Below are 14,444 nucleotides of genomic sequence, written 5' to 3'. Positions count from 1 at the left end.
AGAGAGTATAGAAGAAGAGGAAATGATCATCAAATTTGGGGCACAAAGACCTGTGTATGTAATAGATACTGGACATGCAATAATTAGAACTTTACAGAAAAGACTGGGAAGTCATTGCAAAAGAGGTGTCTGGTACAAGACAGTAAAAACGGGTTGCTTTTTTGTCTTATAAGGTAGTTCCATAGTTAAACATTCCTCACCACTGTGCTCCATTAAATGAGTCTGATGATAATGCAGGTAACTCATGGGGCTTAGATCACTCCTATGGAGTTCGTTATGAAATATTCGAGCTGCTCTCTGATTCCAGATGGTCAACTGCTTCCAGAGAAGAAACTTCTTACTACTCGAATATGAAGACCTTCTTTGTTGTCTAGTTGGTTACTTGTTATGGAGGATGAAGAAATGAGGTGTGAAGGGAAGGTTTTCAGGGCTGGATGAGTTATTTTCTTTTCTTTGTAAAGTCACATATTAGAATACCATCTCTGGGGGTTATTTTCTGCTTTTGTTGCAGAATGTTTAATAGAAATATCTGTGGGCACATAAACATATCAATTTAAACAACACTGTAATGGGACTTGAGTTGAAAATATTTGCACTTAATTTTAGTTTACTTTTAATTCTTAAAGAAAATTTATGAGAACATGTAGATATTCTGGGAAAGATTGCTTGGATTTTATTTCACCTTTTCCGAGGACAGTAATTATCTTATAAATAAAACACAGAGAATAGTTGAATAATTAGGAATAATGATGATCTCAAATGACACCAGGAGTTCATTTTGTTTGTTTGTTTTGTTTGTTTTTTGTTTTTTTGATGCTGCTGTCTGTAGAAGTTATAAAAGGCTAGCATAGGCTAAAAAGGCGCATGATGTCCAGGATCAAGGTAGGGTGTAACTAATACAGGCTCAGGTAAGAGGCTGCCATGCATTACTAATGAGAGACTCAGCCAAGAGGTTGCCTGCAATTTCTAAAGCATCAGATCTTGTATGTAGTTAGAAAGACGGGAATTCCTTTATGAATTACTTTTTTGCAAAGCTATATTTATAAGAATTTGACCACTCTACAAATACATAACCTTCTAAGATGCCATCATAGTAAAGAACAACAATTTGGTTACATTTTAGAGAGAAAGTCTACATTGAAATGAACATTGTGAGAAAACTCAATTTAATGATACCTTGGAGTATATTCTTGCTTCATATACTGCTGTTTTCATTGCAAGGTAAGAACTCATATAAAATTTTTACCTTATTTTATTGTATTTTAGTCTTTGTTGCAACTGATAGGAATAGTTTGTCCTTATACCATCAATCACTTACTTTGAAGTAATGACAGTGAACAGATCATTCTTTTGAAAATTCTTAATAATGTAGATAATTTGAGACTTCTGTGTTTTTGTCTTTTCTTTAAATGTTAAAACCATGCTTTTATTATGTTATGCAACTGTATTGAAAGAAGCTCTGATTCTAACATTTGTCTTCTGAAGAGTGATTTAAAATATTTGTCTCTGTAATTTAATCATTTAAAATTTTATAACTAAAGAGAAATTGAATACTGAAACTTTCTTTATATCAGTATACAGAAGAATGGTAAACAGATGTTTTAAGAAAGACTTTAACATTTGGTGCTAAGAATTTATTTTCAGTTATTTTATAGCAATCTGATTTATAAATTCATTTTTATAAAAATATTTTATGGGGGAAGCATTCATTTACCCCCAAAATATTTGTTAATTTCTAATTCCTAAAAGAGCTGCATATTTTGGAGCTTGTAGGAGAAGAGGGAGAAATTACTGAAGTATAAAAGAGTAGTGAGGTCAAAGATGCTATTTTCTAATCCTAGTAATGACTGAAACTCTTCGAACAAAATGTCATAGAGAGTTGAGATGTGGAGTGGACGTTGGAGATGAGCGTGCCTAACATCATTATTTTGTGATATGTATGGTAGCATGCTGGAGTTTGCCATTTGCTAAGTGGTAGGGCTAAAGCTAAAATTTGGATCTCTGAACTCTAAGTCTCATGCTTGTCCTACTGTGTTATGTTTCTGTGTAAATCTAGGTGCACTCCTCTTTCTTTCTGGATTACCAGTCACTCTGATGTCTCACAGGGAATTTGCTGGTCAAAATATTTCAGAAAATGCAAAATACCTAATAGCTACACTCAGTCTGAGATTTAGAATTTAGTTTAAAATGATCTGTTTAGTAATTAGAACATGTGACCAAGATATTTGTGAATATATATATATATATATATATAATTATTTATTTATTTCTCTCTAGCAGGATATATTTGTGCATCATCCATCTTGACGGAAACATCAAAGTGAGTATTTCTTGTTCTTTATGTCCTCTGAAACATAAAGCCAATAAGAACAAGCAAATTTAAGCAGATAACTATATCTGCTTTTACAAAAAAAAAAAATAAAGAAAATACTTTACAAAATAAGGGCATTATATGTAGTTCTTTAACACATTTCCACAAATTGAAAATTATCAAGCATTCAGTTCCTTATTTATGAAGCAATTTTTTTCACTTTTATTTTAATGATAAGAGGAGTTCTTGGAGGTATCCAAAGACTGTAGATACTAAAGAGACATTACTTTCAATTCAAAGATTTCTAAAGAAGTTATACTCAGTAATTACCCATTTTATATTATTATCATCAATGTATATTGCTGATTACAAATGTGCTGTATCTTAACATAGAGTAAAACATCGTTTAATGATTAAAAAGAATAAAATTGAGCCTGGCTGGCATGGCTCAGTGGTTGAGCATTGACCTATGAAATAGGAGGTCATGGTTTGATTCCTGGTGAGGGCACATGCCTGGGTTGTGGACTTGATCCCCAGTATGGGGCATGCAGGAGGCAGCTGATCAATGATTCTCTCTCATCACTGATGTTTCTATCTCTGTCTCCCTCTCCCTTCCTCTCTGAAATCAATAAAAATATATATTTTAAAAATAATAAAATTGATCTGACACTAAATAATGAAAATTATTCTTTGGATTAAACTGATCTGCTTAATGAAAAGCAGAATTCTATTCCCCATTGGTTTTGGTAAATCACAGTATGATGTGCTTACTCACATTAATGCTATTCTGCCCTTTATGACATGGTAAAGGAGTAAATATTAGGTTTGATAAAAGTGAACGTGCTCTTGGCAAATACTTATCTCACCAGTTTTATGAAGTCATGTGGTGAAAATAGCATGCGTGTTGGTGCTAAAATACTACACTATTTTGTTTATTTCTCTATCTTGAAGTTCCTTCCTAAAATTCATTTATATCAGAGGCTGGAGAGATTTGGGGACACTCCCCCGAATTTTGTAAAACGAGACAGCACCACCACCCAAATCTAACCCCTCCAAAAGGGGGAGGGGGACCTTTTAAATGTTAAACCAAGAAAGACCTCTTTGATAAAGTGATGGAAATCAGGAGGAAAACACCAGCCCTCTCTTGGGAAAGGCTTGTTCAGGTTGCCTTGGGGCCTTTGACTATACAAGTTCTTTTTGTTTTCTTCCAGAAACGGATTTAATGAAAATCGACAGAAAAGAGCTCTTTTAGCAGCGCAGGTAGGTTATGCCTCAGATGGAGAGAGAGGCAGAGAAACAATCCATTCTGCTTTGGGACTCTGCTGTCACTTCAACAATGAGACCGTTGTGGACGGGAATAAAATGCTAACAACAAGACAGGAAGGAGGAGGAAGAGGCAAAGTAACTTCTCTACTGCTTTTCTGTGCCCCTCCAATTCATGCTTAGTTCACATTTACTTGTTTACTTGCTGAGAGGCTCACAGCATTTGTGGGAGATTCAATCTCATCTACTTGCCAGAAAATTTAAATGGGTTTAAAAATTAAGCCCCAAATCAGGACGATAACAACAACAAATACAAGCAAATAGAGCGGAGAAAGGTGCAAATGATCGGAGTTAAATACTGCAAAGGTCATCAGAGATGTCCTTGACAAACAGCTTTTATATAAATTTAAATTACAGGCACTCTGAAGAGGTAACTTTTTTTTTTTTTTTTTAGGGGTGGGATAGCAGTGAATTTGAGGATGTCTTTTTGTCTGGACCTTTTTATATAAAGGATATTGGATAATATATTTGCATAATTTTCAAACTATGGCTGGAATGTTCAAATGAGTGGGTTTTAAAAAACATTTCTCAATAAAAGATGGATGGCAAAAGAGATAATCCTAATTTAAAGGCATTTCTTTGGAAAGTAATAAGATTTGAGCATTTAGATAGCAAACAGCATATATATTCAAGGAGGCTTTTGTCAAATGCTGAAATGCAATACATTCCTGGCAAATGCCTAAATTTTAATATTTTTTGGTGTTAATTAAAAAGAATTAAAGAGAGATTTGATATGCTGTTGTGACAATTTAGAAGACAGAACTAATTTATTTTAATCGAGTGATAGGTGTGCTGAAATGGACAAAGGATTATATATGAAATGGAAATATTTTATTTTTTCCTATAAAGAGTGGTGTACTTCAGTATCATGTGAAGTGGTTAAAATTATCTTTCTCTGAGAAATTTTATGTACATGTTTGCCAGTACCAGTGGTTCTCAACCTTCTGGCCCTTTAAATACAGTTCCTCATGTTGTGACCCAACCATAAAATTATTTTCGTTGCTACTTCATAACTGTAATGTTGCTACTGTTATGAATCATAATGTAAATATCTGATATGCAGGATGGTCTTAGGCGACCCCTGTGAAAGGGTCGTTCGACCGCCAAAGGGGTCGTGACCCACAGGTTGAGAACCGCTGCGACAAAATTAACCACAAAAAGAGATCATCTTGACTCAGTAGAAAATCCAATTTTTGAGAAAAACTGCATTCCACTGGACCCACTAGATTGAAGAACCTTGAGACATATCCTACAGTTGCACATGGAGTGACCTATTGCTGGGATTACACAGCGTGGGGGAAAGTAGGTTTACAGATGTGAGTATGTGAAACACAGAGTTTATTCTTGTAGTATTATTTATTCATTGTTATATTATTTTCCATATGAACAACTGTAAAACTACATTTGTACCACCCTTATTTTTTTTTAATTGATTTTTTACAGAGAGGAAGGGAGAGAGATAGAGAGTTAGAAACATCAATGAGAGAGAAACATCAATCAGCTGCCTCCTGCACATCTCCCACTGGGGATGTGTCCGCAACCCAGGTACATGCCCCTGACCGGAATCGAACCCGGGACCCCTCAGTCCGCAGGCCGACGCTCCATCCACCGAGCCAAACCGGTTTCGGCTGTACCACCCTTATTATTGTCCTTATAGGTGTCTTAGAATTTGTATAATTTACTCCAAAGTAGTTACGTTAATACCCCCTTTTTGTTAATAAGTTAGGAGCTCACCTTGTTTTGATTTCTCTTTTAGAGAGAAAGAATAGGACACTTGCCTTTTTATTTCCTGGAACTAAAGCACATACATCAAGATTATTTAATATTTGAACACATTTTAAAAGAATAAATGTTAAAGAAGGACAATGAAGTCATAATCATGTGTTGCACTGTTCAGGACTGAAATTTCATCTGTTATAAGGCCATTCCTCTCTCCAGATTCACTCCGCTGCTCTAGGAAGACAGAACACTGGTGGATAGATATCTGTGCAAGTAAGAATTCAGAAATATGTTGCCAGTGAGATGAACAATGAGCAAAGAAAGGGTAGGCAGGCTTCTCTCAATGGTGTATTTGTGTGCTGCAGCGATTTCTCATTGAAAGACTGCATTTCTCTGTGCTTCTCAGCCTCCTGTGGAGATGTAATCAGCAGGAGGAAGAATGGCCTATTCTTTTTTATCACTTATGTGAACACATGCACCCACTGCTTGCATTTTTTCTTTTCTTTTTGCATTACATTTAAAAATTCTCCTGAAAGCAGGGGCTGAGACCTAGACTCAGGTGCAGGTAGTTTATTTAGGATGCACACAGTCAGGGAGAGAAAAAAAAAGACTCGGAAGGCAGAAAATCCAATACCGCTATGTTAATAAGGGGCTGTTTGCTTTAGGCATCTGGGGCTCAGTCTTACTGGGGACTCTCTGAGGGGCTGTGTAGAATGTGTTATAGAGTTGTTTCTCCAATGGATGGGGAAAGCGGGGATACTTATTCACCAGCTCCTTTTCCTCCTTGGATGAGGGCGACTGCCTGGGGGCCTTAAATCATCCCCTGGAAGGCACTTTCTGTGGTCTGTCCTACTTGTGGTCTATTTCCTTGGGTGGAAATAAAAAGAAGCTGGTGTTTGAAGTGGGAGGGTCTCAATGTGCACAGAAACCCAGGTGCAGGTGAAGTGGAATGAGAGGATGCAGGGAGGGGCATCCACAGAATCTTTCATAGACATGGCTCTAAACAGCCTTGGGAGGCAGGCCATTCCCATTCAATATTGTCTATTTTCAGTTTAGTTGGTGTTTGTTGATGACATACAAGAGATCATACTAAAGATAAGCATGAATAGCAGTACTTGTTATGTAGAGACTCATTGTCTAGTGGAGGCCTGTAAAGAATTCATTTCTGTGTAACTTGTTCATTGAATCTGAGACACCACCAATTAATTATTTGCCATTATTTATAGACATAAAAAACAAAAGTGCTCCCAATTATAAATATAAAATACCATTCTGAGTTCAGATCTGTTTGAAAAATGAAAACGATGTGCCATGTCCTACCACTGTTGAAATATTATAGTCTGACACATGGGATGCTGTGGTCATTAGGATGCTGTGATAGCCAGGAGACTGGTATTATAGGGAGTCAGACCTAGTCATGCTAGGTAGTGAGAGGATAGGGAGCAAAAAGTGAGTTATATATTCTTGCCTTAGTCTAGTGTTGTCCAGTGTATTCGGTTTTTGCCTAATAATAAAAATATGTAACATGTTTAGAACCCTTATTATGCGCCTGGCACTATTCTGGGTACTTTACTTATCCCATCTCATTTAATCCTCACAATTCTGTGAGGCAGTTACAGTTATTCCATTTTATAGGTGGGGAAATTGAGGCTGAGAATGTTAAATAATTTGTTCAAGGTTATAAGCCTGTATGAGGCAGAGTTGAAGTCACTGTTCACCTTTAGTGAGCATCAGAGGTAATTCGTTGGAGCCAAAGAAGATTTTGGTGCCCAGTAATATTGGTGGTTATGCTAGATTTAGGCAGCTGGAAAAAAATGAGACTGACGAGAGAATATAACTTGCTGTCTTGGGGATAATCAAGGTCACAGACTGTTGTGAGTCTGACTTGGTTTGAAGAGAGAGGGAAGGGCAAAAGGGGAGATTAAGTAGTGAGGATAAAACCCTGGAGGAATGACAGCAGGAAGCAATGAACTTGGGACCATGATGCGGGCCAAGGAGTTTAGAAAGGAGTCTTAAAGTGGTGAGTGTGGGAGTTCTTCTAACAGGCATGGTTTGCCTGTTAAAATAAAAAGTACCTGGTTGGAAAATGCCAAAATAAAACTTCACATGTAGGAGGGAGATGAGAGCCCTAGCCGGTATGGCTCAGTGGATACAGTGTCGGCCTGTGGACTGAGGGCCCCAGGTTTGATTTTGGTCAAGGGCATGTACCTTGGTTGCAGGCTCCTGCCCTGGTCGGGGACATGCCGGAGGCAACCAATGGATGTGTCTCTCACATCAGTGTTTCTGTCTCTCCTCCCTTCCACTCTCTCTAAAAATCAATGGAAAAATTATCTGCTGGTGAGGATTAAAAAAAAAAAAGGAGATGAGAATATATTGAGAAAGGACTTTGTATCTGAGTCAAATTCCATATCACCCTTTCTTCTTATCCTTTACCCTTCAAGTTTTTCGAACATTCTCTTAGTACTCATTTTCACAATTATGTGGCAAAATTTTGGAGCATGTATTCTGTGAGCATAAAACTGCCATTGGAAAGGACAGTGCTGCAGACCATATACTATATTAGAGGGCCCATGCACAAAATTTATGCAAGGGCCTTGGCCCTGGCCCTGGCCCATCACCGCCACCACGGACGGGGGCCTCTGCTGCCTCTGCTGCTGTCCCTGCCCGCTGTGGCTTTGTCCAGAAGGGAGGACGTCTGGGAGGACAGCCGGTCTGATTAGCATATTGCACTTTTATTATTATAGATTGGCTTTGAGTTGGAATAAAAATCACTATTGAGCCCTGGCTGGTTTGGCTCAGTGGATAGAGTGTCGGCCTGCGGACTGAGGCGTCCCAGGTTCGATTCAAGCCAAGGGAATGTACCCTTGGTTGCAGGCACATCCCCAGTGGGGGGTGTGCAGGAGGCAGCTGATCGATGTTTCTCTCTTATCAATGTTTCTAACTCTCTAAACCTCTCCCTTTCTCTCTGTAAAGAAATCAATGAACTATATATTTTTAAAATCACTATTGATTAGTTTTAGTAACTCATAATTATTTGCTACTAATCCATATTGACCTCTAAAAGTATTAAGGTTTTATCTGAGTTGCTTAGATTAATATAAATCTCTCTAGCTAATTTTCTGTGCGCAAGGTACTATGGAGGAATCTTTACATAAATTGTTTTATTTATTGTTATGACTACACAATAAAATAGGTACCATTGTTCCCATTTTACAGACAAGTAAAGGAAGGCACTAAGAGGTTAGGAAACTTGTCTAAGAGTAAGTACTGACAGGATTAGGACTCTAATCTGGGTCTCTCTGATTCACTAATCCATTCTTTTAACCCTATAGTGCAGAGGTGGGCAAACTTTTTGACTCGAGGGCCACAATGGGTTCTTAAACTGGAGCTGAGGGCCGGAACAAAAGCATGGATGGAGTGTTTGTGTGAACTAATATAAATTCAAAGTAAACATCATTACATAAAAGGATACGGTCTTTTTTTAAGTTTTATTCATTTCAAATGGGCCGGATCCAGGCTGCGGGCCATAGTTTGCCCACGGCTGCTATAGTGCCTTGAGGACTATTAAAATACATGTAAATGTTCTATGAACCTTCAAGTGTTAGCTCTTTGGAAGCTCCTGTGGATGGTGCCCTTACAGATGGGTCTGCGGGCAGTGGGAACATCATTGTCAGTCCATTGGCCTCATGCATTTTCTCCAGACCCATCTGCACTTGGGAGCATCAGAGAACTGCTACTTCTGCAGGCAGAACAGTCAGTTAATGCAAAAATAAAGACTCCAACCTGGCTCTTTCCCAAGGAGGGTAGGGAGGCAGAACTGAGGTCAGATAGGATAAAGAACATGTCAAAGTCATGTTGAGGCAAATCCACTGCCTCACTGAGATTGCCTCAGTAACTCAAGAAAATAGAAAGTCAGTACCTTATAATCTCTGTATTTTTAGCTATTTTCCAATTTGCCTGTTTGGCTTGATTTAAATAATCTAATTCTCTTGAATTCTTATTTCTTCCTTTCCAAGTTTGAAGCAACATCTCCAAGATACTTCTTCCATGAAGCTATTAATTGGGGTGAGAGTAAAATAAAAGGTCAGTGCTACATGTATGTTTTTGTATTTGTTTTCTCCCAAAGACCCCTTTGGGGGATATAATGAATCAACTCTTTATTATTTCCATATAATGCAAGAAGGAAATGGAGCCAGGGTGGTAAAAATACTTAGTAATAATTTAGGTTCACTTCTTTTTTTGGAAACAAGCAGGGTTAAATACTCAGACAAAGCTGATAACTGTATGACCAGGACAGATATCTTTGGGTATCAGAAACTTATTTTCTAAAGCAATTACTTGTCCCTTGGTCCCTCCTTGACATCCTCTTTTTGCTTACCAATTTCCTGTTTTTGTTAAGCAGAAAGCTGATAGTAGTTTAAAATTTAATTTGTTTTTCCTTGCATTTAAAATAACAAGACTTTTTGTTTTTGGCTTAATATTGTTTCCAGAGAATAAATAGGGCTGTAAATATTTTTTGAAGGAAATACATTTGTTCACCTGAATATTTTAGGCATTATTCACTGTAAAAATGGAAGATGGTGATATAAGATAAAATTTAAATATGGTATTGCCCCTTAGGGGAAAAACCCTGCATTTAAGTTTATGAAAAATATTCCTAACCTATATTTATGATGAAAGTTGAAACAGCTCATTTTTCTTCAGTTAAGACATTCTACTTAGAGAGTTGTCTGTGCTTACGTGTAGAGAGAAACTTTAGATCCGTGGATCCTAAGGTGGAAGGATAATAGGGTTTCCCAATTCTTGCCTTTGGCAAAACTGTGGTTCAGTTCCTGCAGTTAGATAAGTGCTTTCAGGGCCTTGACATATTCCAGAAAGGCACAATCTCTAGTAATACTTTACAGTGACTCAAAGATGTCCTCTAGCTCTCTCTGTGTTACTTAAATCCTTCTTGCTTGAGTTTTGCCAGCTGCCTCTTGTCCTCTCCTTATTAGAGGAAAAATTTTCACTGATTCATTTGCGTTTTTAAAACTCGCTCAGGAGCTCATAGTTTCTTGCTTCTTCTTTTCAACATAATCCGTTGGGGAGAGTTTTCTTTCCATGAAAGAAAGAAAATATTTTTGATGACAGCCAGCTGTGACTTTGGCTTCTCTCCCATTAGAACTAAATATGGGTCAGAAAAAAATGCATCCTTTGTAATTAAGCCTGAGGATTAATACACAAACTTCAAATTAAATTTTTAATCATTCTCTTAAAAAATGGGAGTTTTATTTTGAGTTTTATACTTTGCCCCATCCTTTGAGCTAAGAAATGGACATGATTCTTTAACACAGCACTTGCTCCTGGGGAAGGACCCCACTGGACGTGCAGCGGGTGCCAAACGCCGTCCAGGGAATCAGCAGCAGCTTGTGTATTTCTGGATCTCATCATCTGGGGACAGGGATTCCTTACATGGGAACTTGACCTTTCAATGGCTTGAAGGAAGCTAACCTTTGCTCTCGGGGTAGTTGGAGATGTGAAAGCCTGTCTTTCTTGTTTCACAGCACACATAGTGAAATGAACTAGATAAAGCTTTGATGGGCTTAATTCTTTAGCTCATCAAGGCAAGATGCCCAGCGTTCTGTTCGAGTTAATAGTGGTTACAGTTAGTCCAAGCTAAATCTTGACATATTATGTTTATAAGAACTGATGCATGCCAGGAGATAACTTATTTATTTTGTCCCTCAGGTTCTTGCCCTCATGAATGCCTTAACGGAGCTTTCTGTTCTAAGGCTGGTACATGTGACTGCCAAATATTTCAGGCACTTGGGACACGGTGCCAGATTGGTAAGTTTCAGGGATACTTATGAGAGAATTATGAGATGCTGAAGAAGACATTAAGGCATAATTTTCTATATTAGGGTTCATCCATTGGGATTTGGACCAATCATATTGTATATTAATTTGAATGCTCACAATTCATTCCCAGCAATTTAGAAACAACATAAAAAAGAATAGATATATATGCCTACTTTCTCTTCTCACTTATCTCTACTATTTCCTCAAGGAGTTTTTCCTACTCTAGATGATACTAGCTAGCCCACTAAAACCATGTTCTCATTCATCTCTCTTTTTCTTGATAAATTAGATTTATTATTTGGAGCCACACATTCTTTTCGACTTTGAGTTAATTGGATATTCTGTACATAAAATAGAAATAATAATGAGAGCTCTTCAAAGCAGAGGATTTTTAAAAAAAATTTTTTTTATCCATGGTGTCTAGGTTAGGATCTTACATCAACCATAATCTATAAATATTCATTGGTGTAATGGGTATTTATTGAGCATCTACTAGATCCCAGGCTAGGCTCTGGGGATACAGTAGTGAACAATATAGACATGTTCCTGTTCTCTTGGAAGTTACAGTCTAGAGGACGGGACTAACACACAACAGATACACATTAATCACACTTGTGACATACTATAAAGTAAAAGATTCTATGAAAATTTGCAACAGAGGTGAAGCATACTGTCAAAGAAGACTGCCTGAGTAATGGATCACTCTCTGTTTTTCCCCCAAAAAGGCCAAAGTTGGCCAAGGCTAATAAATTTAGGTAATATTACAAAAGAAAAGACATAATTGTGCCTTTTCTTTATGCTCTCTATATAGGATATTGAAATATTTTACACATATCAGTAAATGTCATTGATTTTCATATTATTCTAAAGGGGAGGATCTCAAAAATTCAAATAGAATAGAGGGCTATCCACAAAGGTAATAAGGGAAGTAGGCATGAGTATAATAGGAGATGATGTATAATTTAAGACAAACATTGCTTAAAATTTGGCCAGTTTAAAATCATGATTTAAAAAATTTTTTTATTTATTAAAAATTTACCTTTATTGTTGAAAATATTACAGGTACCACCCTTTCCTTTTTTATTGACCTTCTCCACCCCACTTCTGCCCCCACCTCAGGCCTTCACTGCACTATTGTTTGTCCATGGGTTATGCATATAGAGGTCATGAATTTTTAAATTCCAGCATACATTGGATGACTAATGCTCCCATACCTAGATGTATAAACATGATATTTTTTTGTCAGTGGTTATTTTTCTCTGTGAGTACTATTAAGATATTTTTGAAAAAATTGTGGAGACTGGAACACTCTCATGCTGCCAATGATAATTTTTAGGACACTTGGTGGTGACATTTTATTCTTTTGTGAGCCATTATATTGCTTTATCACTATCACTTTCTTTTACTCTATCATTCTCCCTACTCCTCTTTTCTTCCAGAATCTTCCTTTGGGAGCAAACATAAGAAAGTTTCTAACATAAATCCTTTCTTCAAAGCAACTTGAAAGCCATGTTTTCCTTCAGGGAAGTTTAATGGTTTTGAGAGCAACCAGCAATTTTATGTTAGTTATCTCTTCCTGTAATATTGACCTCCAGAGAAGACAATATTTATTTTAATGCAATAGAATCACCTCTCATGACTGAACCTTACTAGAAACAGGTGTAATTTATTTTATTCTACTAAGTATTACCCTATTTCTTTTCAGTGCCGAACATGGGCAATGGCAGAGATGGGATTTGCAAAACCTGGGGACAGTACCACTTTGAAACATTTGACGGCATCTACTATTATTTCCCAGGAAACTGTTCTTACATTTTTGCAAAAGACTGTGGTAATTTGGAGCCTCGGTACACTGTATGGGTAAGTGATCCTAGGGTATAATTAACTTAAAACTTACTTCTGGTGAAACCTATTCTTTTAAAGTACTGGAAAAATTATAGAAAATCTCTATCTCTCTATATAAAAGCCCAGCAACGGGAATGGCGGAATGACCAGAACGACCGGAATGACTGGTGGCTATGACAGCCAACCAGTCTAATCTGGGCTCTGATCGGTCCCCTCACCCACCTGGCTGGTCCCACTCCCAATTGGCCCCCAACACCTGATCAGGGGTGGGGCCAGCAGGCCAACTCCCTGCAGCCGCCCCCCCCCCCCCATCCCGGTCCAATGGGCCCCGATTGGGGCGGCCTGGCTGGACCCCATCCGTGCACAAATTCATGCCCTGGGCCTCTAATATATAATAATCAGAGTATGAATACTCAGGGTTCTGACTGGGGAAGGAGAGTGTTTGGTCCTTAAAGGGGTGGATAAAATTTGCAGCTATATTGAGTGTCTTTCTATCAAGATGGGGCCTAGGACTGAGAAAAGGAAGATTTAGACCCATGTGGAAGGGACTTTCAGGCAGTGCAGAAATGTCTACATCACGGATGTCAAAATGCCAACTCCAGTTGATGTCCTCATTCTTCAGGTGTTATTTGATCATTTTGAAGAGAAGGTGGGTCCAGGCATCACCATATTATTCATATATGTTTCCTTCTTCACACATCCAGTGTCATGTCACCTGCATTAATTTTTAAAACATCCCCCCTCAGTATGAACGGGAGAACAGCGTTTATGAAATGGAGTCCATACATTACATGAGCGCAGGCTAGAGTGCCGCAACCTTTTATAGCAGGGGTTCAGGATCTGAAAGAGGGGCCGACGCACCAATGAAAATGCTATACAAGAAATATGGATTTAGAAGGCATGGGGGGAGCAGGTGGAGACCTTTCTTGAAGAGGCACACCGACTTCTGGCCGGTCTGCTTTTATTCACTTGAAAACACATTTGCCCTTTAGCAATGCATATAGGTATATCAAAGGTAAAGTTTGGTAAATAGTAAAAGGATTATCAGGTTAGGAAATTTTCTTGAGCCATTGAGCCCACAGCAGGGCAATATTATCCTGATTTTCAGCCCTGCTGAATATCAAAGTCCATTGGCCTTCCAATGGGTCTTTTTGCATTAATATACTAACTACTGTTGGTTTTAGCCTCCAGCAAGCAGGATATGGATACAGGCAGCTAATTGCTAGGTGGATTGATACTCTATGATTGAGCTCACGAGGTAGTTCTTAGTTTCAGAATTCTTGCTTCAAAAGAATCTTAGGAGACATCCAAGAATATAAGGTGCAGAGTGGCTCTAGCTGAAGGAAGTCAGGCCCTCTTTCCCTGCCCACAATCTTCCCCTGAATTTCAGGGATCTTAAAGCACACCC

General features: G+C 38.0%; 1 protein-coding gene across 2 annotated transcripts in view; it reads left to right on the top strand.

The window, feature by feature from the left end:
* The first annotated feature begins 1,142 nt into the window (after positions 1–1,142).
* The window catches only part of OTOGL (otogelin like), a 144,294-nt gene continuing 130,992 nt past the window's right edge, over positions 1,143–14,444 (top strand). For both annotated transcript variants that reach the window (XM_070407618.1, XM_070407617.1), the window contains exons 1-6: positions 1,143–1,221; positions 2,281–2,320; positions 3,523–3,571; positions 9,370–9,436; positions 11,081–11,179; positions 12,897–13,051. In XM_070407618.1, coding sequence (XP_070263719.1) covers positions 1,143–1,221; positions 2,281–2,320; positions 3,523–3,571; positions 9,370–9,436; positions 11,081–11,179; positions 12,897–13,051 — 489 coding nt within the window. The remainder of the gene's footprint in view (positions 1,222–2,280; positions 2,321–3,522; positions 3,572–9,369; positions 9,437–11,080; positions 11,180–12,896; positions 13,052–14,444) is intronic.

This window comes from Myotis yumanensis, unplaced genomic scaffold (assembly GCF_028538775.1).
Source record: "Myotis yumanensis isolate MYYU_CA2020_CCGP unplaced genomic scaffold, mMyoYum1.0.hap1 SCAF_3, whole genome shotgun sequence".
In the NCBI taxonomy this organism is placed as follows: Eukaryota; Metazoa; Chordata; class Mammalia; order Chiroptera; family Vespertilionidae; genus Myotis; species Myotis yumanensis.
Note: the sequence above shows the minus strand (reverse complement) of the source record. Positions and strands in the feature narration are given on the sequence as shown.